General features: G+C 41.7%; 2 protein-coding genes across 2 annotated transcripts in view; one reads left to right on the top strand and one right to left on the bottom strand.

The window, feature by feature from the left end:
- Positions 1-2,668: 2,668 nt before the first annotated feature.
- On the top strand, positions 2,669-18,555 carry THBS1 (thrombospondin 1). The gene is made up of 22 exons (XM_059849782.1): positions 2,669-2,820; positions 2,986-3,080; positions 3,801-4,378; positions 4,864-4,939; positions 5,187-5,383; positions 5,555-5,680; positions 7,213-7,306; positions 7,656-7,829; positions 8,201-8,377; positions 8,680-8,853; positions 9,029-9,156; positions 9,274-9,426; positions 9,941-10,159; positions 10,660-10,767; positions 11,147-11,306; positions 11,690-11,808; positions 13,466-13,700; positions 14,085-14,312; positions 14,515-14,786; positions 15,248-15,345; positions 15,456-15,595; positions 16,213-18,555. The coding sequence occupies exons 2-22, from the start codon at positions 3,011-3,013 to the stop codon at positions 16,218-16,220; spliced, it is 3,534 nt and encodes a 1,177-aa protein (XP_059705765.1). The 5' UTR covers positions 2,669-2,820; positions 2,986-3,010; the 3' UTR covers positions 16,221-18,555.
- Positions 18,556-25,438: 6,883 nt separating this feature from the next.
- The window catches only part of FSIP1 (fibrous sheath interacting protein 1), a 69,489-nt gene continuing 68,973 nt past the window's right edge, over positions 25,439-25,954 (bottom strand). The window contains exon 12 of the mRNA XM_059849780.1: positions 25,439-25,689. Within this exon, the coding sequence (XP_059705763.1) occupies positions 25,667-25,689 (23 nt within the window). The 3' untranslated portion in view covers positions 25,439-25,666. The remainder of the gene's footprint in view (positions 25,690-25,954) is intronic.

Raw genomic sequence — 25,954 nt, 5'->3', positions numbered from 1 at the left:
CAATTTCCAGGGACTGGACTCCCTTCAGAGGGAGAAATTGTGGTGGGCAAAACACTCCAGTATTGCTTTACATTCCCTCTGTCATGAGCAGGTACACCTCCCACTAGACCGTGTTGCTCAGATCCCCATCCAGCCTGGCCTTACAGAGATGGAATACAGAATTTCATCCTTGTATCTAATCTAAATCTACTCTCTTTCAGTGTGAGGGCATTACCCTTTTTTCCACCCCAACATGCCCTTGTAAAAAGGTCCTCTCCAGCTCTCCTGGAGGCTCCTTCAGGTAGTGAAAGGCCACAATACACAGCCTTCTACAGGCTGAACAATCCCAAGTCTCTCAGCCTTTCCTGGTGAGAGAAGTGGTCAATCCCTCTCATCAACTTGCTGGCCCTCCTCTGGACTCACTCCAGCAGCTTCATGTCCTTCCTGTGCTGGGACCCCAGAGCTGATGCAGCTCTGCAGGTGGGGTCTGGGCAGAGCAGAGGGGCAGAATCCCCTCCCTGGCCCTGCTGCCCACACTGCTCTGGATGCAGCCCAGGACACATTTGGCTCTCTGGGCTGGGAGTGCCCATGGCTGGCTCATGTCCAGCCTCTGAGCCACCAGCACCCCCAAGTCCTTCTCAGCAGGGCTGCTCTCAATCCATTCTGGACACAGCCTGTGCTGATACTAGATTATGACCTGGGTGCAGCACCCTGCAGTTGGCATTGTTTAATCTCATGAGATTTCCATGGACTGGTTCCTGAGCTTGTCCCAGTCCATCTGGATGATATTCCATCCTTCAGGTGTGTCAGCTCCACCATTCAGTTTGGTGTCATCTGCAAACGTGATGATCCCTTCATCTGTGTAATTGAGAAAGACATTAAATAGAACTAGCCCCAGTACAGACCCCTTAGGGATTCATGTCCATCAGGATTCTGAGCCCTTAACCACCACCCACTGGATGTGACCATCAGGTCAACTCCTTATCCAGCAAACAGCTAACAGATAAGCTGTTCTTTTTTGTACCATTATACTTATAGAAGTGAAATACTCTGTGATATATGATACTGCATTCACTATGTTCTTCAGCTTTATGCTGAGAACACTGATTGCAAGAAGGGAGAAAAATTATCTCAACTAGCATAAAATGTTAAACCTATCCAGGTTAGAGCAGTCCATGTATCTTGCATGCTCTCTCTCTTGCTGACCTTTTAGGGTTTTTTTTATTGACACAGCTCTCATCATCACCATAATTTCTCTTCTCTCTCAGTTCTTTATCTTGAGACAGTTGAGGTTTTTATTCTATGAATCACTGTACAGTGAAGAGGCCTACTTCAGATGGTATACTCTATCTTCTAAGTTAAAAGGGCAGGCAGTAATTTTGGCTTTGCCCTAATATACACAATTCTGCAGCTATCTCATTCTTTGGGTCAAGAATTTCCCAGAGCATTTCCTAGGATACTCTGTAGTAATTCCTCCTCATATATTAGCCAGCACAATTGTCTGATGCGTTTTACACTGTTCAGAGTCCAACTCAGCCACTGCTCACTCCAATTTTCCCTCACCACACACGCAATTGCCTGACTAGGTCCTTCTCGTTCACTGACATTCCACTTTCCACGGGAGCACACGCCAAGCATAGAAAGGCCAGGGAATGCAGAGGAATTATCCATTTTTGGAATTCGATTACTTCAAAGCTGTTTCACACGCTCAAGTCACTTTTAGTCATTCAGAATATGACACGATGTAAGAAACCTACCTTTTAACCTTTAGATTTCCTGTTACCTGAAATTCCTGTTACGTGGGAAATTCTTAGCTGAAGTAGTGCCAGTCATTTTGTTCATTAAACAAAGCTGCTATGGGAGAGTCTCAGCTGCACTACAGCGACAGTCATTTCATTCCTAAGGCCAAGTTGTTTGAGGGTCATCCCCACACACTTTTCCCTAGCGACAAGGAGTGGAAAGGAGACAGCAGGTCGCTGCTGCTCCAGCCTGTCATCCTCTGTCCTCTGCCCTCACAGGGCCCGGCTCTACCAAGGGCGGCCAGGAAGGGCTAACGAGAATCCACGTTATTGCCCTTTTGTGAACCCAGTGTCCAGTGTGCTGTGTATTGGAACAAGTGGGCAGGCAGAGAAGGTCTCATTAAGTGAATTGCGTTAATTAAGTGAAGGACGCTTCCACCAGCGCTCAGGACAGCTGGAGGCACCTCTCCTCCGGGCCCCGCCAGGTGCCACCGGCGGGACGCGCCCCCAGCGCCCCCCCTGCGCCGGTGCGCGCGGCCGGCCCCGGGGCCGGAGAGCAGGGCCGGGACGCCGAGCGGGCGGCGGGACAGGCGGGAGCTAATGCCAGGCAGGGTTCACGGCCGGCTGAGGGAACGAGGACTCCCGGCGGCCTCGCCGCGGCTCCCGCTGCCGGCAGGAAAGGCGATGGGAGCCGGCAGGCGCGTGGGGCCGCGGGCAGCGCGGGAGACCCCGACGGGCCAGCGCCCCCTCGCGGCGCGGCCAGGCGGCAGCGGCCCCGCGTGCGCCCGCTCGCCCGGCCCGCGGGGCGCGCCCGCCCCCGCCCCCCGGCCCCTGCGGAAAGTTGTCCCTGGCCCCGGAGCCACCCGGCTCCCGCCTCCCGCTTCCTGCCCCGCCGCCGCCGATTGGCCCGCCGTGCGCCCAGGAATGCGAGCCATCCCTTTATAGCCGGGCGCGGCGGCCGGCGCCCGCAGAGTCCCGGCAGCGCCGCTACAGCTGCCCGCTGCACTCGCCCTCCCGCGCCGGGACAGTCGGGGCCGCCCGCGGATATTGGTCGCCGGTGCCCAGAGGCCGGCGCTGACCGCCCGGATCGCTCTTGCCACAGGTAAGTGCTGAAGCGGCTCCCGCCGCGCTCGCTGTCCCGTCCGAGGGCGGCCGAGGACACCTGCACCGTGCCCGCTGCGCACTCTCTCTGCCTGCGGGAGCCTCGCTGGCGCCGGCCGTGGGTGCGACGGCAGCGCCGTGACCTTCCTCGTGTGTGTGTCCCCAGGCTGGTTCAGAGACAGACCTTTGCCATGGGGCCAGTGACTGCTCTCTGCTTCCTTCTCCTCGTGCTCGGCGGCTCAGAGACCAAACGCACTGCAGGTAAGGCCAGCTCTGTGCTGGTACCGGGGGCAAAAATAAAAAACTTTGGTGCCTGTGTAGGCAGATGGAGTTGTGCTCAATGGTAAAGAGCTCTAAAGCTCTCAATGAATAAAAACGTTTTAACTTGAGCATCAGCTAGTTGGGAACAGGAAACTTCTCTCCGGTGCAGAATTTGTGTAGCCTTCAGAAGCAGGAACGCAGAGTCTCCAGAACTCGAGCATGTAGCTTGTCTACCTCTGCGTTGAGCAGAGGAAAGGAGGAACATGATGTAGGAACTGCCTGAAGAAGAAATGAGGTAGTAGGCTGCCGTCTTGGTGACACAGAGAAGCTGCTGCTGTGCTGCTGTCACTCATCTAGATTATGCAAACTCACTTTGACATGTCCTAGCATAGGAATATTGCAGACTGGGCTTTGCTGTCTATTTCTGTCCTGCTAGAGTGTAATGAGGTGCCGAAATGGCTGCTACCTTTGTGTGTCAGTCAGCGGGTACCTGGCACTCCTGTGCCGACTGGCTCCTGTACAAGAATGCACATGTACTGCTGCACAGCAGCTCCTGGTGGGACTGCTGCACCATCAGAGCTACTGTCTGTGCTCTGATGTGATGAGGCACTGTGCCTTGCTCGATGTCCACCAGGAGCCAAAATGTTAATACTGGAAGATTTGCAAATACTCAGCCTCTTGTCCTTTTCTCATGATGCTTGCCCTGATCTCTCCCTGCAGAGTCCAGGAATGATGATAACAGCGTCTTTGATCTCTTTGAACTCATTGGCTTCATGCGGAAGGGAGCCGGGCGCCGGGCCCCCGGGGTGTACCTGGTGAAGGGACCAGAATCCTCCAGCCCTGCTTACCGCATTGAAGATGCCAGTCGCATCCCTGCTGTCCCTGACTCGAAGTTCCAAGACTTATTAGATGCCATCCATGCTGAGAAGGGCTTCATTCTCCTGGCCACTCTCCGGCAAGCCAAGAAGAGCAGAGGCACACTGCTCTCTGTGGAACAGAAAGATGGCTCTGGTCATGTCTTCAGTCTAGTATCAAATGGCAAGGCAGGCTCCCTGGACCTGAGCCTTTCTGTTGATGGCAAGCAGCAGTTAGTGTCAGTAGAGGATGTCTTGCTAGCTACAGGGCATTGGAAGAATATCACCCTGTTTGTGCAGGAGGACCGAGCTCAGCTCTATGTGGGGTGTGAGAAAATGGAGAATGCTGAACTGGACATCCCCATCCAGAACATCTTCACTAGGGACCTCGCCAGCAGTGCCAGGCTCCATATTGCCAAAGGAGGAGTCAATGACAACTTCCAGGTAAGACTTTCACTTATGTTTTTGCCTAGAATTTTCAGTCATCTGTTTTGAAGGTGCATTACCTACTCAATGAGCCTAAACAGCAACAAAGACCTCTAAATCTGCTAAACTTTACTAATGGAGTTTGAAGAGTAAAGCATTAGATTTGCAGGGAAGGACCTTTCTGCAGCAATAAGAAGGCACTGAAGCTTCCAGAGAGGTAGTTGCAGCTTCATTGCTTAGCTTCTTATTTGAGATTCAGAAATCCATGGGTTTTTTTCCTTCCTGTCTGGAGAGTCGCCAAGTCCTTATGCTCAAGGATAAGACCGTTAGGAAGCAAGGCTGGTTTTCATTAAGGAGAATAGAGCAATATGTTTCACTTTTCCGTCTGTCTGTCATGAAATTGCTCTGTAAGGTCTTGCACGACCTTCAGCCTCTCCAAGTGCAAGTGGTACTTCTTTCCCTTGAAGTTGCTCAAGTAGCTGTAATTCTGCTTCTGTCCACAGGGTCTGCTGCAGAATGTGCGGTTTGTGTTTGGAACAACTCTGGAAACTATCCTGCGGAACAAAGGCTGCTCCAGCTGTAAGTTTACAATCTTCTGAGTCCAATGACCTATTAAAAATAAGATTTCTCGTTACGTTAGAAAGACAGGTTGAAACAGAACTCAGAAGTATGCTGACATGCAAATCCACATTGCATAAGAAATAAGATTATATTTCTGCAGGCACCCTAATGAATCTGGTGGCAGCTGTTTAGCAGGTGTTAGCCTGGAACGATAAATGCATGTGGTATAAAATGCATTTACTTCATGTCTGGTTTTTTCTCTTAGCCACTAGTGCAATCATTACTCTGGACAACCCCATCAATGGTTCCAGCCCAGCTATCCGCACTAATTACATTGGCCATAAAACAAAGGACATCCAAGCAGTCTGTGGATTTTCCTGTGATGAACTAACAAATATGTTTGTGGAAATGCAAGGGCTACGGTCCATGGTTACAACACTTCAAGACAGAGTTCGAAAAGTGGTAAGTGATGGTCAACTTCATGGTACCTTTCATTAACTAGCACTTAGTGAATTAATTATAACCTGACTTTTGAGAGCCTGTGTAAACAGCAAAATATTTACTTTGACTTTGTGAAAAAGGGTATTTCTGTATTAAATCCTAAATATCTTCTTTTTGCTTCTCACCCCCAAGACTGAAGAAAATGAAATCATTGCTAAAGTAGTCCAGATCACTCCTGGAGCATGCATTCATAATGGAGTCTTGCACAAAAATAAAGAGGAGTGGACTATTGACAGCTGCACTGAATGTACTTGCCAGGTAAGATTCCTCACGTTCAAAAATCACCTGAATATAAACTCATAAGCTGGAATTAACAGATATATCTAAACTGCATTGTTTGTTAGAAAGAGTGAATCAGACACAGAACTGAGTATACTAGAGAAGCCTTGGAATTACTCAGTTTATTTCATTCTGCTAGATCTCTGCTATAAAGGCAGTTTCCATACCTTGTCTCAACAGCAGTATTCTAGAAAATTATATGAAACTCTGAAATTATATGTATCACTCTGATACAGCCATTTACAGTTTTAGTTCCTTAATTTGGGGAATGCCTGTATTCTTTACAGAAGTCCATCAGTAAACTAAAAGTCAGTATCAACACAACAAATGCATAGTACTATCAACTTTTCTAGATCTACCCTCTGTCCTCACTGAGCCTCCTGCTGACTTAGTAGAAAAAGACATTCTAGTTCTCAGTAAAGACGCTTAAACTTGTGGTGTTTTTCTTTATCTAGAAAATGCTTCCAGGTGTGTCCTATTAGCTTTTGCAGATTATATGGAACAGCAATCCCTTTTGGATTTCAGTGTAGCTGTTTAAATCCCTGGATCACCTCGCAAGATACTTAAGCTTTGTGTTTCACTTCCACAGAATGTTGTAAATATACACAAAACGTACAGTTTCAGGATTTCTTTAAATTATTTGCTTGTTCCATTTAAGTATACCTTAGCAAAAGCATTTTGGGGTACCAGTCTACCAAAGAGTGGGTTAATAAGCGTACCACTCTTTAGAAACTAAAAGTCAAGTATTTGTATATGTGCAATACAAGGCAACTCAAATTCTGTGTCTTCTCCTTTAGCTCATTATGTCTTTTGTCTTGTAGTCAGCAAATGGAACTGTGACTTTTGCATTTGCTTTGTTCCTACCAACCTGTTTACTCAATGTTAGCTGTAATTGCCTTAATCTAGTAATTTGCTTGGGGAGATTAAAATAGTAATCATGAGAGTGTTCTTCTGACCAAGCTGCTACCTTTAAGAAGCAAAACTACAGACTCTTACTGAGATTGGAGGTGGGTGTTCTTACCCTGCCTGTTTGGCTTACAGATCAAAAACCTCTAATTATAAGTTATAGATTGCACAGCACTTGAGCAAAGTCCACTAAACTCATTTTATCTTTACCATATAATCAGCTTAAATCCATATTAACTGAAAAGAATGTTGGCTTTTCATTCTTTTTTCATTTCTTTGAAATCTGACCTTGTACTTTTGGTATCACATAATAGTAATTTACTTGAGCCAGCATCTGCTAGCTACTACTGATAAACTTCTGCAGAACCAAAATATTTCTGCTTTTGACTAAAAAATAATGGGTGAGAACAGAAACGAGATGAAGTTTGACTTAAAATACCTGGGACTACCCCTTGGGTTGTATTTTAGCTCTAAATACAAAGGTCTCTGCTTTAGATATGCTACTGAGTCTTAAAGTTCTGCAGAAAAGGTCCCTATTATTTTCCCAGACTCCAGACATTGTTTATATTCTGCTTGGTAACTGTAATTCTCTCAACTCTTTATAGAACTCTGCCACTATATGCCGGAAAGTGTCCTGTCCTCTCATGCCTTGTTCCAATGCCACTGTGCCTGATGGGGAGTGCTGCCCTCGGTGCTGGCGTAAGTACTTACCACTTTCACAGTCCTGTAGCCATTGTTCACATCTAACTAGACCCACGCTGCTCTACAGGATACCAGAACTGGATATCCAAGGCTAACCTGTACTTCTGAAGTAGGTTAATCTGATGTGTCTTTGAGGCTAATCACTTACGTGATACATGTTCAAATACTTTCTACAATATGCAACATACTGAAATGTTTGAGTTCATGGCCTTTATCTTACACAAAGAAGGAAGATGCGTGTGGCTTCTGAGGACAGTTGTGTCCTTTCTTGCTGAGAGAGGGGTGGGAGAAAAGATATGGAAAAGCATCTACCTGGATTCTTACTCAGACCTGTATCCCTCTGCAGCTAGCGACTACGCAGACGATGGATGGTCTCCTTGGTCTGAATGGACCTCATGTTCTGTGACCTGTGGTAATGGGATTCAGCAGAGAGGCCGTTCCTGTGACAGTCTCAATAACCGCTGCGAAGGCTCTTCTGTACAGACTCGGACTTGCCACCTTCAGGAGTGTGATAAGAGATGTAAGTACTTAATCTACTCATGCTGGTAGAAAAACAGAGGCTGCTTTTATTGGCTGAATATTAAAAGCAAGGATTACCATGTAGTTCTGCCACTGGCATGGATCCTTGGCTTCCAGCTTTAAGGACTTGTATTAACAAGGTGGAGGGGAGCAGATAGTTAATGCAGTAAACAGGCATGTTTGGGCACTGCTCCCAGGACGAAATGTGATGCCAGTTTAGGTATGAAATTTCCCTAGTTGCAAAACTTGATCCGTGACACTCAGGAGGCTATCCATTACACATGGAGTCTTTGGTCCTGGTACTGGCTATGTCCTAGGTGCTGTACAGCTGAAGTCTTCAGAAATTATGAATAACAGAAATCTCTCTTGTAGTTAAACAGGATGGTGGCTGGAGTCACTGGTCGCCATGGTCATCATGTTCTGTCACTTGTGGCACGGGCATCATTACTAGAATTCGTCTTTGCAACTCTCCAGTACCACAGCTGAATGGCAAACCTTGTGAGGGTGAAGCAAGAGAAAACAAAGCCTGCCAGAAAGACCCTTGCCCAAGTAAGTGTGTCCTAGTGGTAACTAGTAATTGGTAGCTTAAATAGTGAACATTCTGAATAGTTGCTAAGTAAGCTTGTTCTAGTATTCTTCTCTTTTTAAATTTAGAGGTGGGCTATGTAAAACTGCACAGGTTAGTTTCAGATGAAACTATTTTTATGCCTCTTTCATGGAGTCCATTAATTCTATCATTTATGTCAGAACAATGTCTGAACTGCTCTCCCTGCAAAAGTAAAGTCAGGTAGAAACTAGTTGTAGCACTGAATTTAAAGCTTTACATGTTTTCTATCCTCTTCTCCCTTTAGTTAATGGCAACTGGGGCCCATGGTCTCCATGGGATGCTTGCACAGTGACATGTGGAGGAGGACTTCAGAAGAGAAGCCGTCTCTGCAATAATCCCGAGCCTCAGTATGGTGGGAAGACTTGTGTAGGTGAAGCTAGAGGGACTCAGGTCTGCAACAAACAGGACTGTCCGATTGGTGAGTATCCATTTGCCCATAAACATCTGAAGGTTGTTGATAATCTTGAAAATACCAATGTAAAAAGTCTGCAGACCTCAAGTGCTAGAATTTTAGACCAGGATATCAGCCAAATACAGCACTGCAGCAGCATGGTAGTGTCCCTTATCATAACATTTCCTTGCTTGTTTCACAGATGGGTGTCTGTCTAATCCCTGCTTTGCAGGGGCTACGTGCACCAGTGCCCCTGATGGTTCCTGGAAGTGTGGTGCCTGTCCTGCTGGCTACCATGGTGATGGTATTCACTGCCAAGATATTGATGAGGTATGAAGACTATAGTTTTCTCCTTGAAAGGGAAAGAAAGAAAACAGAAAAGGAGGTCAGAATCACTGTTTTATAATGCTAACTGTTGTTCTCCTCTATCTCAAACTCATATTTCAGTGCAAAGAGGTCCCTGATGCCTGCTTTGTCTTCAATGGAGTGCACAGGTGTGAGAATACTGAGCCTGGGTACAACTGTCTGCCCTGCCCACCACGTTTCACTGGAACACAGCCATTTGGCCGCAGTGTTGAGGATGCCATGAGTAACAAACAGGTATTGTCAATTTGAGAGTTGTTCTGGGTTACGAAATCTCACAGTTTCTAAAAAACAGAAAACACCTATGTGTTCTAGGCAAAAAAGACTTGGAGCATTTAATAAAACTTGGAGCATTTAAAATAGAACCATCTTCTCTGATTCAGAACAGAAGAAGCATTAACCAATTTCTTTTGAAGATCAAAATGAGTTTTAAATATCAGTGTCCTCCTCAGCCATGGAGGGTTCAGAGGTTACACATAATTTTAGGAGTAACTCAGGAGTAAATCAATATTCACTAATGATACAAAAGTTTGTGCCTCATATCTTAGTGCTTGGTTCCATTTGACAATACATAAGGTTTGAACAAGAAAAATAATTAGTGCTAAGACTGGTACTGGAGTTGAGGACTGGAAGAAAGCCATATATGAGGCTTTTTTTTGCCCGATTGACTAGGACGTATTTGAATCTTTAGGGGAAAAGAGGGGGATAAAACAATGTTTTCAGTGGGTTTAATTTCTGTGTGGTCTTCTAGGTCTGCAAGCCACGTAATCCATGCACAGATGGAACACATGACTGCAACAAGAATGCCAAATGCAATTACCTTGGCCACTTTAGTGACCCCATGTATCGCTGTGAATGTAAACCAGGCTATGCTGGCAATGGCATAATCTGTGGAGAAGATACTGACTTGGATGGATGGCCAAATGAGAACCTGGTTTGTGTTGCCAATGCTACTTACCACTGTAAAAAAGTAAGTTTATCCTCTTTTACCATCTGCCATTCTAACAGCCTAAGCTATTAAACTATGCTCCCTGCAAATAACCTTCTAGGGATAGAGGAGGTGTAGGGATACCATTGTCAAGGCATTGCTGGGAGGCTCTTGCTTTTGCTGTATTGCTTTATATATTCCTGTGATATGGGAAAAAATGAAACCTGATTTGTTGTAAATGTTCTAGGAAGATTCTAGTTTAGGCCATACCTATATCACCTGGGTTCTCATAGCAATCTCCAAGGGAAGAGCAGCAGGGTAAGATTCTCAAAAGCAACCTAATTTTTATTTTAAAAATTATTTAACTTTGGCTTTCTAAGACTTACCACTGTAATGACCAGCTGAAATTAAGAGAATTACAGTAAGGTTACTCCTACCTGATTGAGGTGTTACAATTTTGCCTAATTATTAGATTTTACCTGCTCAAATCCATATTGTAATAATACCAGGAGTGAACATCTCTGTGTACTTCTTTCTTGTAGGATAATTGTCCTAATCTGCCTAACTCAGGGCAGGAAGACTATGATAAGGATGGGATTGGTGATGCCTGTGACAGCGATGATGATGATGATGGCATTCCTGATGACCGGGTAAGGAAACAGAAAAGAACAGCTTTTGAGAATGTGGCTTTCCCACTCCCTTTCCCAAAGCTGAGCTCTAGCTTCTAACCTTAAGAAAGGACCATAGGAAATTGCTGGCACTGACAGCTATCCTAGAAACCTTAGATATGCATAACTGTGTGGACAAACTTTCTGCAGCTGTTTGAGCTTTGGAGGTGAATTTTCATTTTTCAATCAGCCATTCATACACTCATGCCAGCAGCAAGATGTTTTGAGATAGTAGCATCTGAGTTTTAACTGTTTCCCCTCCTTTCATTTCTTCTTTCATATAGCAGTACAAGCATAAGCAGAATCTGGTTAAAGCTTTAATTTGGTTCATTTTAAAACTTGACTTTTCTCACTATTGCAGGACAACTGTCCATTCATCTACAACCCACAGCAGTATGACTATGACAGGGATGATGTTGGTGACCGCTGTGACAACTGTCCCTACAATCACAACCCTGATCAAACTGACACTGACAACAATGGAGAAGGAGATGCATGTGCAATAGATATTGATGGAGATGGTAAGTGGCCTCTGATCACTCCTTTAGATGGTTTTCTAATCAGCCATGAATCGAATGAACCCAGTATAATCCTGATTTCCTACCAAAATTTCATCCCACAAAACGCACAAAAGTTCCCATGTGGTGGTTTCAGGACATGAAGGCTACTGAAGGAACAGTTAGGGCTAATGGAAATTCACTTTGGAATATATAGATTTTGGCACAGCTGAATTCTCGCTCCACTCTCACAAGGCAATAGGAGCAGGAGTGTGCGACAGAGCTAGTGATCAGTCATGTTTCAAAGCTTTTAAATGCTGCTCAAAATGCTCTAGAAAAGGTATCTAGGCATGTGTAGTGGCTTTGCAGCATTTAGATGTCTGACTTTCATTCATGAACTTTTACAGGGGTGCTTAATGAAAGAGACAACTGCCAGTATGTCTACAATGTAGACCAGCGGGATACAGACTTGGATGGTGTTGGAGATCAGTGTGATAACTGTCCACTGGAACACAACCCTGACCAGGTAAGGGATTTGAATTATAAAAGTAGAGGACTGGTGTGCTAGAAAATACAGCAAGTTATGTGTTGTAGAAAGTATTTGAATAGGGTACACCTGAAGTTTGACTTGTCACAAATCATTCTTACTACTTTTCCATTTGATGCCTTTATCAAATAACATGCCCTCAGAGTTTGAACAGCTGCTAGATATTTTCTGAAAGGTAGCTGTAGTGAAGATCTGTGAGACTACTGCATGTGCTTATTGCCTAAACATTTCTTAGGTTTGTCAGTTGTGGTGATGCTCACAGCGAGAATATGAAACAGTTTGGGAACATTGTGTAAAATGTGGATAGTGGAACTACTCTCTTCATAGCCTGTAGTGCTGTGTTCACTTAGACACAAAGCTGTTTTTTAAACTTTGTCCCTAAACTTGAAGTCAACTACATTTCAGAAGATAACTGTTCTAGAGTAAGTAGAAGGCAGCGCAAGTTGCTTTTCCCTAAGAAAAAGTCATATTCTGATACTTGTAAAATTCACCTTCATAAAAATCCAGGGGGATCCAGACTCTCAGACAGCTTACTGATTGAAAAATTGAAGGCAGAAATGGATAAAGCCTGTGACATCCTGTTAGTTAAAAGACTAAGTTTAATAGCTTCAGGGACATAACTGGAATGTTTGAAGGGTTAGAAAAGCTGTTGCAAATCAGTGGAATGTAGTGTGGTGTGGCCTAGTAGCCTAAAAGCAGTGTTACTTGAAGGATTTAAACAGATAATATAAAATGTCTTAGTCATTGTCACTTGCTTTACTACTTCCCTCCTTGAGGGAGGGAATTGCCTGAAGATCCTTTAAAGCAGCTGCTTTCAGGAGGATCCTTTCTCTTGTGACTTTGAAATTTTAATATAAGACTCTAATGGCTTTCCAAACATGATCGTAATCAAGTTCTAGAAGTGGAGATATTAGATTTCAAGTGCCAGAATTAGTAGCTAATCCAACAGTGTGTGATATGTCTTCTGTCTACACCACCTGTGTTCTCATGACTACTAGGCTAAATGTGAGGCAACCTCAGGGATGACAGGATTGTTTTTCTTAGTTCAGGAGCTGATTGTGCAAATGACTGGCTAAAATATGTGATCAGCAAGCACACTAGTTAGTTAATGCAGTGTGCCACCACCATGGGAACAATTGTCTTGAGTGATGAATCAGGGGGCATCAAGAGCATTTATGGTAGAGAAAATTAAGCTCTGTGGTGTAGAGGATGTAACACTAAGCATTGGTAGACTGTTTTAATGTTACAGTTTCTGCTAAGTACAGAGTAGTCCAACCCTGAAATGGCCTTTGAAAGCACATTGCTCCCAGGGAAGGTAGGAGATAAAGCACCCTGCATCCAGTATGGTAGACTAATGACAGATAAGGGATGTGGCAAAGGCACAAGATAGCTGATGATCACACTGCTTTCTGATCTGCTGTGAATTCAGATTAAAACCAGAACAAGACTAAAGTAGCATAAGTAGCACAGGCAGTTGTAAGCGTGTATTAATCCACTCACTATAGCCATCTTAGCTCTTGATAAAGCAAGCAGAAATCTCAATTAATTCTATGTATTCTGACTCCTATTTCAGAGACTCCTATCTCAGCCTTCTTTAAATGGCCTTTTGAAATGTGTTTTTTTTCTCCTCTGATAGGAAGACACTGATTCTGATCTCATAGGTGATCAGTGTGACAACAACCAGGACATAGATGAAGATGGTCATCAAAATAACCTTGATAACTGCCCCTATGTGCCCAATGCCAATCAAGCTGACCATGACAAGGATGGAAAAGGTGATGCCTGTGACCATGATGATGACAATGATGGTATCCCTGATGACAAAGACAACTGCAGATTGGTTGCCAACCCAGATCAAGCTGATTCTGATGGTAAGAGAGCCAGTATCATAATGACATTTTAAGAGTTTCTTCCAGTAGTTTGATGCGCTTTTTTTTGACACTGTTTAATATGGGACATAACTAAGTAACAAAACGCAAGAATGTCTGTACCAGCAGAAAAAGCCAAAATGTTCTTATAGTGCTTCTTAGGAGTAAAGATCAATCAAAAAATGACCTCATATCCAATTTACTCCTAAGTCACTATCAGGCTGGAGTGAATGGGCATTTATACAGTAGCTGCTGTGGCTTCTGTCATGTGTCTGCCAAGTACCTGGGCAGTCAGAGATCTGCAATTCAGACTTCGGCTCCCAAGCTGTATGACTCAGAAGCAAACAGTGGTGGTAATTAAACAGTAAAATTACTTTTATCCTACAGGTGATGGACGTGGAGATGCTTGCAAAGATGACTTTGACCAAGACAATGTGCCAGACATTGATGATATCTGCCCTGAAAATGTGGAAATTAGTGAGACTGATTTCCGAAAATTTCAGATGATTCCCCTGGATCCCAAAGGAACATCCCAGAATGATCCAAACTGGGTTGTTCGTCACCAGGGTAAAGAACTGGTTCAGACAGTCAACTGTGACCCTGGCCTTGCAGTCGGTAAGGGGAAAAATTTAACAGGAACTGTTGTTTGGCGTGCTTTGATTTCTTTTGTTTGTTTGTTAGTGGGGGTGAGCGGTAGTTTTCTTGTTTTTATTAGTTGGGGTAGGGGAGAGGAAGAGGACCTAAGTTACTATTAAGGAGTTGTTTAAGAATTGTAAAGAAGTAGCACCTAAAACTTTATTATTCAATGTCCCCATAGGTTTTGATGAATTCAATGCTGTGGACTTCAGTGGTACCTTCTTTATCAATACAGAAAGGGATGATGATTATGCTGGCTTTGTATTTGGCTACCAGTCTAGCAGTCGTTTCTATGTTGTCATGTGGAAGCAGATCACCCAGTCTTACTGGGACTCCACACCAACCAAAGCTCAAGGCTATTCAGGTCTCTCCATCAAAGTTGTGAATTCCACCACTGGTCCAGGAGAACACCTTCGTAATGCTCTGTGGCACACAGGAAACACTCCTGGCCAGGTAAGAGTGGCACTTACTACATGCTGAAGTACTTTTAACGTGATAACATGAGTATTCCAGTGTAGTAACATTCTTTTCTGCATAAGGCAGGCTGTTGTTCCAGAAAATTAGACACTTAGAGGGGGCCTGCACATGCTGATCATGTAGACTTCTTGGCAAATACCAAAAACTTCATAATTTTTCTTAATCAAGTAAAATATTGTATACAATTAACAGGATTGCTTGCTGCAGACAGACTTCCCAGCAGCAATGAATCAATTGTTTGTGGAATTGTGTTGTAGCTTCCCATTTACATATTTTAAAAGTAAATATAAATGCAGTTGATTTCTATTATTTCTGTCTTTAGGCTATTACAGAGCCTAATGACCTATTTGCAGCCTTTAATAATAAGGCACCTTCATGTCAAAATAACTGCTGTGTTATCTCTGGCCTTTGGTTGATAAAAAAACTTTCTTTCACAGGTGAGAACTTTGTGGCATGATCCTCGTCACATAGGCTGGAAAGACTTCACTGCATACAGATGGAGACTTAGCCATAGACCAAAGACCGGCTACATCAGGTGAGCATCATCCTTTTATCTGAAGTAAATATCACAGGAAAAGTGGATGTCTGGGAAGATAAACCCCACAGGACCTTGTCAAAGATGGCTGAGCTGTTGTCTCTTTGTAGGGTTGTAATGTATGAAGGGAAGAAAATCATGGCAGACTCAGGACCAATCTACGATAAAACCTATGCTGGTGGTCGGCTAGGACTATTTGTCTTCTCTCAAGAAATGGTGTTCTTCTCAGACCTTAAATATGAATGCAGAGGTAAGGATGACATTGCATTAAAGAGATCCTATATAAATGAATTGGTTCAAGAACATAAGACATAAGAGCCAAGAGGGAAAGTTCAACTGTGATTTTTTCATGGTTCAGGTTCAAACAAGTTCTGCAGGCAGAAACAGGACACCACGATAAACTCTTCACTGTTAAAAATTTAAATATATAAAATCTGAGTATATTTCTATTGTGTTATTTCAAAGTATCAGAAATCCATGTTGAGTTCCAGAAATGAAATACACCTTGACTCTTCTACGAAGTGCTGATTAGAATGAATGAGCACATCTGACAAAATCTAAGGTAGAAATGCAATACATTGACTTTAGCAAGTAAAAAGCTGATTTTGCTTAAAAGTAAGCAAAGTATTGCAGTCTTGAAGTTTAGTGGAGATAAGTGCATACAGCTAGTTCCAGCTGTCTTAGTCTTAAATTGTCACTTCATTATGTAATGGTTACATAGATTAGATTATGAAGTCTAACTCAAGGAAGTACCTAATTCAGAGTACTTTCAATTTTCTCTACAAATGTCTCTGGGCATTAATGACTTGGACATAATCATGCATAATACACAGAAATATTTAAATATATATTTTCCTTTTTTCACAGATTCATAATCACAAGATTGTTGGATTCAGAGACTATTTAAAAATGCTGGTAATTGCACCTTTTGAAATGTTTAGCCTTACAAATCCTGGGACCATTATATTATTCCTTCCTTTCTTCTTTCTGCGTAAATGTGGACTCGAAACACATGACCTGCCTCAAGAGAATGCTTTTGAGAATGAAAGTGAGAACATACTTGGTATCTGACCTCTGCTGAAGTGGAAGGAAACAAATGTGTCTTGCAAATGAGAATTGTCATCACTGAACAAGCACACTTCTTTCAGTAGGAAAGACATTTGTTTGCTGTTTATCACAGTGCAGTGTCACTGCCTCTCTAACTGGAGGTCCCATGGAGTAGCATTTTGTAAAAGAACATCTTTGGATGTGCTGTGGACTACTTAAACTGAAGACCTTTCATTGTGTGGGGAAGAGGGAGTTGGGGTGGGAGGGGGAACTCTAAGTCTTTCTTTATGGGGTAGAGAAGTTTTTTTAAGGAAGGCTGTGCTACTTTGGTTTACATCCATTTAACTTGGAGAAATTGTTTTCTATGTCATACCTTTCAGATAAAAACATAGCCTTACTCTGTTTGTGGTGAGCTAGATCAGCCGCTGTACTACACAGGACAAAACAGATATCCTAAAACTGATTTCTGTCATGGCAGGAGGGAATGAGGATAAAAACTGGTACACTGGATCACACCAGCTTTGGGAGAACTGGGATTTATGATTAGATTCTGTTTTGCCTGATTTAGATGCTGGCCTTGCTTACCTTCAAATGTGTTCTTTCAGATATGGTGCCAGAAAGCACCACCATCTCAGCTAGCACTGTGCTGTCCTTTAGGAAACCAGCACATGCTTCACTTTTTCTGGTTAAAGAGGCACAAAAATAATGTAATGAAAACATTCCTTTTCTACATGCCATAGATGTTTTAAACCCCTCGCTTCTTTAGAGGGGAGGAAAAGGGGCCTGTAGATAAAATTGTAAAATATTTATTTTTGCCTATTCTTGATGTTATAATGACTGAGGGATTATTGATTAAAACAACAAGAAATGCGTCAAGACTATCCACCTAATCATTGTTACAAGTCTTCATGACTGTAAGATTGTAAATACAGATTATTTATTGTCTCTGTTCTATACTGAAACTAGAGAGGGTTTAGTTAAGAAAAAAGTCTTGTCTGGAGTAGATAGTGGTGATGTATTTGTTACAAAGAGCAATTTTCCCATAAAGGCTTTGAGGCACAAGGAAAAGTGAGGGTGTGGGCAATCGGATGTTTGTTTTTCTCAGTCTGAGCTCAATGTTGGCTTTTCCTTTCTTTGTGCAAGGCAGTTGGTAGCCTGGCAGGCAACTCTTCTGCAGTGCTAAAATTCCAGTCCTTTTTGATAGTAGCAGTTTCTGTCCCATCCGTAGCACTAGGGGTGAGGGAATGCCATTCACCCTCTTAGTGTTCTCTAGTGCTGGGAAATGTCTGTGATGCTTCACCTCTGCTCAGTGGGCCTGCTGCAGAGCCAGGAGAGCTGCCCTGCGGAGATGGCAGCGGGAGGCACGAGGACAGCCCTGTATAACCCTGTAACGGGCTCTCTGGGCCGCTGCATGCTCAGTTTGGAACTAGGGACATGCAGCTACAAAAGGAATTCAGCACAGACTAGCCAGTTTCAGGAGCTCCTTGCAAAAGAGGGAGAGGCCTTGATGTACATTAAAAGACTGTTTTTCCCCAGCAGAAGGGGCAGCATCCTTATACCTATAATATTTCCTTGTCTTTTCAAAAAACAAAAAGAAATGAACATGGTGAAAGTTTTACGTACAAATATTACCTCATTGTTGTGTGACTGAGAAAAACCTTTGGAGCAAGCAGAGTTCAAATGTCTAACAAACTTTAAAGCTACTGTAGTACTAAAAAGTTAATGCTGTACATAGTAAAAATTTCTTTGCAGAAAATGTATTCCCAGAAAGGAAATGGCATTGGAAAAAAAAAAGTCAAATACAATTTCTAATGTTGTATTATATTTTTTCCTGTCATCTTGTATACCATTGCTTGTATTTTTATAAATTATTTTTCTCATTGCCATTGTAATAGTTAATCACATAATTGTGTAGATAGGCTATTTAAATAATTTATCATGAAATGCTACCTGTAGAGTTAGTATTTCTATTTTTATAAGAAGTTTGCACACTGAAGATTTTTTTGCTTCCCTCCTCCCAATGTTTTTGCTAGCATAATTTTCTAAGAACATGCTTTTTTTGTAAACATTTTTAACCATTTTTCCATTCTAAAGTTGTGTAAGTTGTACAATAAAGCTTCTTACATACAAAGAACAATAAACCACCAAGGACATTTATATTTATACCTTTGTGCTCTGGTTTTATTAGTGTTTTGTAATACATCTCTGGATCACTGATGTGTTACTTGTGTCAAATTTGGCTTCCATGCAAGATTTTCTCTGCACTCTGCATTACAGCTGTGCTGAGGGAGTGCACCTGAGCTGTTCCCCTGCATGTAACCTCTGGCCCACCTGCAGGCAGTGCTGCAGTCACTCAGCACGGGCAGCTGGCACCTTGGATTCTGAAGACTAAGACTTCCAAGCCTTGCTGCCCTTGATGCAGCCAGAAGGCAGAAGAGTGACTGCAGTCATGCCCTGCCAGGCCTGCCCCTGCCCCTTTCACATGGCAGCATATTGGCTGTTTGCAGGGGCTACATCAGACTCTCATGACTGAAACTGCTAGTGTGATCAAAGAGCTGATGCCAAGGCACTCAGTCAACTTCTAGAACATGCTGCTAAAACTAAGAATGGTCAAGACTGGCTCCTCGATCTCTACGTGCAGCAGCAGCTTGTCTTGTGCACCCCTTAGCAAAGGCAGGTGCTGTAGCAGGAGTACCCACATGGGAAATGTAGTGATGGTATCCTGCAGGTATAGAAAATTAATATTTACATTTTATTTTCCTGAGGATGAAGACTGCTATGCCACTACTCATTTGAGGGAAGTCCTGTATTATTTGAATTTTTTTCCACTGAGAACAAGGAGAGCAAAGAACTCCTGGCCTGTTATGAAGGGCCAGGAATTTCTGCCCTCAGCTACAGGACTGTCTGCTTGAGTTCCCTGGAATGAGATGGGGTAGTGGGAGTGCATTGTCAGTGTAATCCATCTGATCTTACCTGGGCCTGGACTCCCATTTGTCCTGCAAGTTTGGTCTCTTAACTCTTTTGGCCTCCAAAAGACACCGAGAAGACTGAGAACTATAAAAAACAAAGATGGTTCCAACCTGGAGAAATCCCTTCACTTACTTGCAGGAAGAAGGAGATACCTTAAAACCAACAGTTTTCTCAGCATGTATCTATATCTGGACATATCTATATAGGAATATATGTAGGTCTAACCAAAGTTTGAAACAGAGAACTGCTGCTGCTGTGGGGAAGACAGCCTTGGCAGCCCATTCCAATGATCTGGTCAGAGCCATGCCAAACTTTCATGCTAATTTAATGCATGCATTTTTGCAGCTTTTCTTGTCATTGGAATAAAAAAGGCAAGCCATATGCTTTGTGTTAACCCATAGCCTAAGTCCACCCACTTAATGCTTGGTGGGTGTGAATACAGTAGGACACAAGAAAGAGCTATATTTGAGGTAAGTTAGGCCTTTACTTGCCCAAAGAAACTACTAAAGAAGAACTAAACACGAAGAACATGGCAGGTGGCCACACTTCACAGGGCAGAGAATCCTGTGGGAAATTTGCTGTTCCCAACTTCCCTGCAGACTCATCAGTGGAACATGTAAGTGTACCAAGCAATGCATGCCACTTCTAAAATTACTTGGCATTGGCCAACTATTTCTGCATAAGAAATCTTTTAATTTCTTGCTATTGTAGAGAACACAATGTTTTCTTTCCACAACACAGTCTTCTCAGAGCCCATGCAAATGGGCTTCTTCAGTTTTCAAGTGGTCATTTGCACTGAACCTATATTCAACAGGACTAGTAGCTTAACCAGCAGGTATTCATAAGCTGTGGAGATAAAGACTGAGATAAGTGTAGAAAGATCTGCATCTTAATGACAATCGGGCATTTTTTACTCATATTGCAGGGAAGTCCCCAGTAAGTGGTAGATTTTCAACATAAATTCATTTTGGAAAGGACTGTTGAGATTGCAGAAGTAAGCATCTTAAAGTATCCACAATGGGAGTTCTGGTTCTTATTTCTCACCTTTTCCAAAGAGAAAAAACTGGTACACAAAGTTGTATGAATATTTAAGCAGAGTTATGACAAGAGAGAGATAACTATTAAAAAAGTGCTTGGCAAGCAGAAGTCTTAAAGAATAAATCTTCCACAGGAAATCCATAAAATTGGACAAGTATCATAGAGAAATTTGGTTTTTCAAATTTAAACAAATCCCAGGAAGCCCAGACATCATTTGTCTTTTATTTTTCACTTGCTTTCAAAGTGAAGAACTGCTAGCCTAGACAAAACATACAAGGCTAAACTGAGAGCTGCTGAGACTCTGTGTCCATGTCCCTTGATGGCTCTGCTCACAAAATGAGTATGGAGAGACCATTTTAGTGTTATTGTAAAATTAGGGTAGAATGCCTCCAGCAATGCCCTTCCCACCAAAACTATGCATACCAAATACACAAAGCAAACAATAAAAAACAATGGCACAGATCAGTATTTCCACAAGAAAACAGCAGATTTTTAGGGGAAAAAATGTTCTGAATACAGAATACCTGCTTACAAAGCAAAATTGTTCATGCCCTTTACACTCTGCAAGTTACTGCACACTCCAGAATATTCCAGTTTACAGGGTTTTTTTTTAAACATAAGAGGTATTGCAGATTCAATTGCAAGCAGTGAACTATTTCACATAGACATAAATGACAGGGAGCCTTTTATTTCAACTACTGCATCTGGATTCTAGCCAATCCCTCAATGAAACGTATAATTGGATAAATGTAGGTTATGGCATCAGTAGTATTCAGCTGCCTCTATTCTATTTGAAAAGGAAACAGTTTTTCTGACCTTTAAATCTCACTACAAATAAAGGAGCAATTATTTCTCAATAAGCAAGCATATCTGTTGAAAATTAAATTAAATTAAAGAAAAAATCAATTACTATTTTTCCTAGCTTTCTTAAACCCTCCAAATTTGTCAGCTTCCTGAGGACCTGCCAAACCACCTTGTCTTGTGCCTGTCCTTCACACTGTGAGACTCCACAGGTGAGGCTCTCTTTTCATAAGTGGGGGAGGAAACACACTTGTAAGGCTAAACTCTGGCAAATTTTTCATCTAAAAAGCAAGAGAGAGGGGATCTTTTCCAAGGCTGTGCTTAGAAAGCCTTTTTAAGAAACATAACAAAAAGGTGCACTCTCATATTTGCTGAAATTTTATCCAGCAAATACGGGGTTTTAATAAAATATAAAAACTCTCAAAGTCACTGAAATCACAGAAATTCAGTTGCAAACAACTGCCTCTCACTTATCCATCCCTGCTATGGAGGTAAAATGCACCCTTTCCAGCACATGAATTTACTAGCATACTTTTTCACATTTCTAGACCAGTCCTTGTTACTCTGATGACATGTTTAAGCAGCCCTTTCCTCTCTGATCTGTGCAGCAGATAATTTTTGCACAGCCTGTTTTCACTCTGTGCTCAGCATGCCCACTGGCTCTGCAGGAGTTCTGCTTGGGAAGTGAGAAGGAAAGCATGCACCACAGCTCCACTAAGCAGACACCAGCCCACGTGTCTTGGAAAAAGGCATTAGGCCCAGCATTCTTGTGGGGCGTTTTCCTCTTTTATTATTTTTTTTTTTTTTATGACAAAACTAAAAGTTTTTTCACCTCTTGGTAGAACTGCTTTAATTTAACCTTGAATTCTGAACATAAAAGAATAATTTCACTTGTTTTATTGTTGTCCAGATTCTCAAAACTTTTAAACTTTTTTTTTTTTAATCAGGATATATATTTTGTCACTACTCTTTGAAATGAAAATCCCTCAGCCACTCTAAGTCTGCACAATGACTGTAAAGCTGGAGTGAACTTCTGACACCATTCCAGTGTACTGAAATCAATGCTGTAATCCTTTAAAATATCCCACTCAAATGTGTAGTATATTTTCTATATTACATATTCAATTCATACAATTTATATGTGCATATATATATAAATATACATACATTATGTTCATGAAATTGATTGAACCACCTTAATTTTCCATTTCCAAAACAAAAATATGCAGTTTGTCATTAAAGAGAGCAAACCATGGCAGCATCAAAACATGCCCTCTGAAGAAAATCAGCATCAACAGCTGAGCACTGGCCAGCACAAACACCAGCACTGTTGTGTATCACTGAGGGGTCTCAGTGACAAAGACAGAATGATTTGGTCCTGTATTGCTCAGCAATTAGATGAATCACACCAGAATCTTTTCTTCATGGCTGTGTTGCCTTCACCAATATTAAATTTTTGGAACAAAGCATCTATCTGTGCTGTGAAATCATTGTATGAAGAAAGATAAGGAGAACGAACAGCATAAATTTACATGCACACACAAAACTTCTTGTTCCTCAAACCCCGCAAAGCCCAAAAATCAGAAGGATAACTTTAAAAATCAGTCTCCTGTGCTCTCCTATTTTTTGGATTAAAGGAGATAGAGAGGACATTGAAGAAGTTAGTTATCAGAATTTTCTGCCAAATACAACTGATGCTAAATGAAGCTATGTATTTCAAAAAACCTGCTTCCAAGTCCCAAGTTAGGCTGCAAAAGAAAATGAATTTAAATATCTTAATCATCAATGCTGCATCACTCCCTGAGGAGAAGCTGCCACATTCCAGTGCAGCTGGAATTCAAGTGGCGGCCCCAGTGGAGGGGTTATTGCAGGTCACAACACAGAGTCACTGGAAAAACAAAGAAAAACCCATGAATCCTCCTGGGCTCAACTTTCTTTTTACCCTAGTATTGGTGATGTTTTAGCAAATGACCTTGTCACTATATTTTATATAATATCTCTGTTATTGTCCTCCTCTCGCCAGTACCATATTTTTCCAAATAATTTTTTCCAACAGTTTACTTAAAACTGAGAATGCAAAAAGAAAAGGGGGCTTGAATTGATATTTCACCTGTAACATCAAGCAGGAAATAAAATATTTCCAAACAACCTTTTAATATAATGCAGTAGAAACCAAGCACAGATAAATCTTAGGTCACTAATTTTTTATAGTCTCTGAGCTTTGGGCACTGACCCAACACACCTCTGGAATAGCAAGCCATGAGTGCTAGGTCCCTTTGGCTTGGAGTGACTTCAACTGGTGCAGGGTGCTCAGCACTTCCCATTACTAAAAGTTAGGTTTCAGACTTCCTATTGCAATATACATTTCAAGTCAATATCCATCCAAACTTACCTGCTTATCCCTGAAATGCCAGATGCAAATAAAAAGATGTGTGGCTTCAGGAATGCTGTAAATCTTTGTTAGCAACAGCAACCCTTCCATAAGGGTGCTAGCAAAAGCTTTTTTATAGCAGCAAGAGATTCAAGATAAGAAAATAAACCAGGAATATTAGGAATTATTTAGTATTTTTCTTAACGTTCTATAGATATTATACATACAATCTTTAAACAGAATTTAGATTTCTTCAAAAACTACCCAAGCACTTGAAACACTGTTTTTTGAGAAGATCTCTATAAAACACAAGTTCCATGTCAAAATAACTGTGGAAAGATTAGAACCAGCAGACAGTTCTGAATGAATATCATACAGGCACAGAAAATACTCTTAAAAACACTTGTCAGTATTGCTTTAATTATATTTATGCTAAAAAAATTATGACACTGGCTTAATATTTTTACAATAAGAAATACATGTAGGTGAGATTTGAAAAGTTCCATGAAATGTGCTTACAGCAATCCTATGCAGAACATCCACTATGCAAAGGTTTGTTATTGCTGTTGGAGAACAAGTAAAAATATCGGGAAGTAAAAAAAGAGACAGCAACAGCTTGTTGCAATCATGTTCCATTCAGATTTTTAACTGAAAGCAAATTGGTTAGATTCCAATCTCTGTTATATCCACAATTTTTATACATATATATATAATTACATCTAATATATATATATATACACACACACACACACACAATTACAACTTCCCCAGAAGTGTGCATCCAATCCTACTGGCAACTCTGTAAATTAGAGTAAAATCTGGGCCAATATGTGCATCTATTTAAACATTCATATTAGATCAAGTAAGCCCTATGCAATAAAAGCCCATGTATGTTTAATGTACTATCCATACATCTTTTTGTCGTGAATGTTAAACGACTATAGGTATAGGATCTGAGAAACAATATGTCCTTTAAGGTCAAGAAGTCACAAGAGAGCTTGTAAATGGGAAAATGTTGAGTCTTCTTGGTTAGAGTATCTCTCCCCACTCAAAAAAACTTTAAAGAATGAACCACGTTTTTTTAATAATGTTTTCTTATTCTGACATTGGAGCACATGAAATGGGAAACCGACCATCAGCTGAGTAAATAAGCAAAAAATCAGGAAAAAATACTAGTTAAAGACTAGACAATCAAAAACCTGTAATGAATTGTTACTATTCTCTCAAACCCAAACCAGCTGCATTACCCCTCCCCCATCACTACACGGTTTCACAACCCAGTAGCTGCTAGGGTAAACTTCTGAATGCCTCCACTTCTACTCCGTCCAAGCCTTCACCGGGGACTGCCATCCTTCCTCGTTTAATTGCATTTCTTAACTCAAAGACATCAATGTTTGCTGTGTGGTTTTCCCAGACAAGAATCAGGCAGACCTGAGCAGACTAGCGCTGATGTTCTGATCCAGCAGAGCACTTGTGCAATTCCAGCCCTCGGGCAAACCAGGGGTCCAGCCAACAGACAGCCCCGGGGCAAAAAACTGAGTAATGGGATGCTTCACTGAGTCAGGACTCTGAGTCAGACAGGCTGCAAGCTCCAGCAAACTGCAGTGAGATAACAGAAGACACGATTTAGCTTAACTTTATGAAAAAGCTAGACTCTGTGTGTATGTCAAGAAAAATGAAATTATTATATATATTTCACACCCTCTCTAATAAAGCCCCATCAGTAAATACTAAACTTTTCAAGTTTGGTTGTTTTTTTGGTTTTGTTTTGGTTTTTTTTACAAACAAATACATATGTCTTACCAGACACATAGCTACACAATATCTGTGTACATTTCTTTATAAGACAGAACACTCCCAGGAAATTTAATGAGATGCAAGAGTTTATTTTGAAACCAAACTGCAACAATATATGACAATGACAATAATAATTAGCTCTAAAGAAAAAATCAACTCATGAAACATTTTCAATTATAATAATTTATTCCCATCAGGTTGCTTGATATGATACTGTATCAGTGCAATATCACTGATAGAGGTTTAGCTACACCTTCAGAAAACAGTTGTGCAGAAAAGCACACAGTCACTCTCCCCTCAAATTTCAATGTTCATATGATCTGAAAAAGAGAAGAGAAAAAGGTGCTGAGCTGCTGTAAGCACAACATTCTTTTCAACAGCAAAATATAACAATGGTTTATTAAAAACCCTTCTACTTAAAACTTAATATAGCCCCTCAAAATAGAGCTGGAAATAATAATTTACTGGCTCATACAACTATGAGAAATATCAGCCTTTTCATATCTGCATCTGGGCAAGTCTGGATTCTGTTAAGCTCAGTAAACATCATCTATGTTTATATACCCATATGAGCTGGGTATAGAT

Source organism: Haemorhous mexicanus, chromosome 6 (assembly GCF_027477595.1).
Source record: "Haemorhous mexicanus isolate bHaeMex1 chromosome 6, bHaeMex1.pri, whole genome shotgun sequence".
NCBI classification, from domain to species: Eukaryota; Metazoa; Chordata; class Aves; order Passeriformes; family Fringillidae; genus Haemorhous; species Haemorhous mexicanus.
The sequence above is the reverse complement of the archived record's forward strand: the minus strand, read 5'-3'. Positions and strand labels throughout refer to the sequence as shown.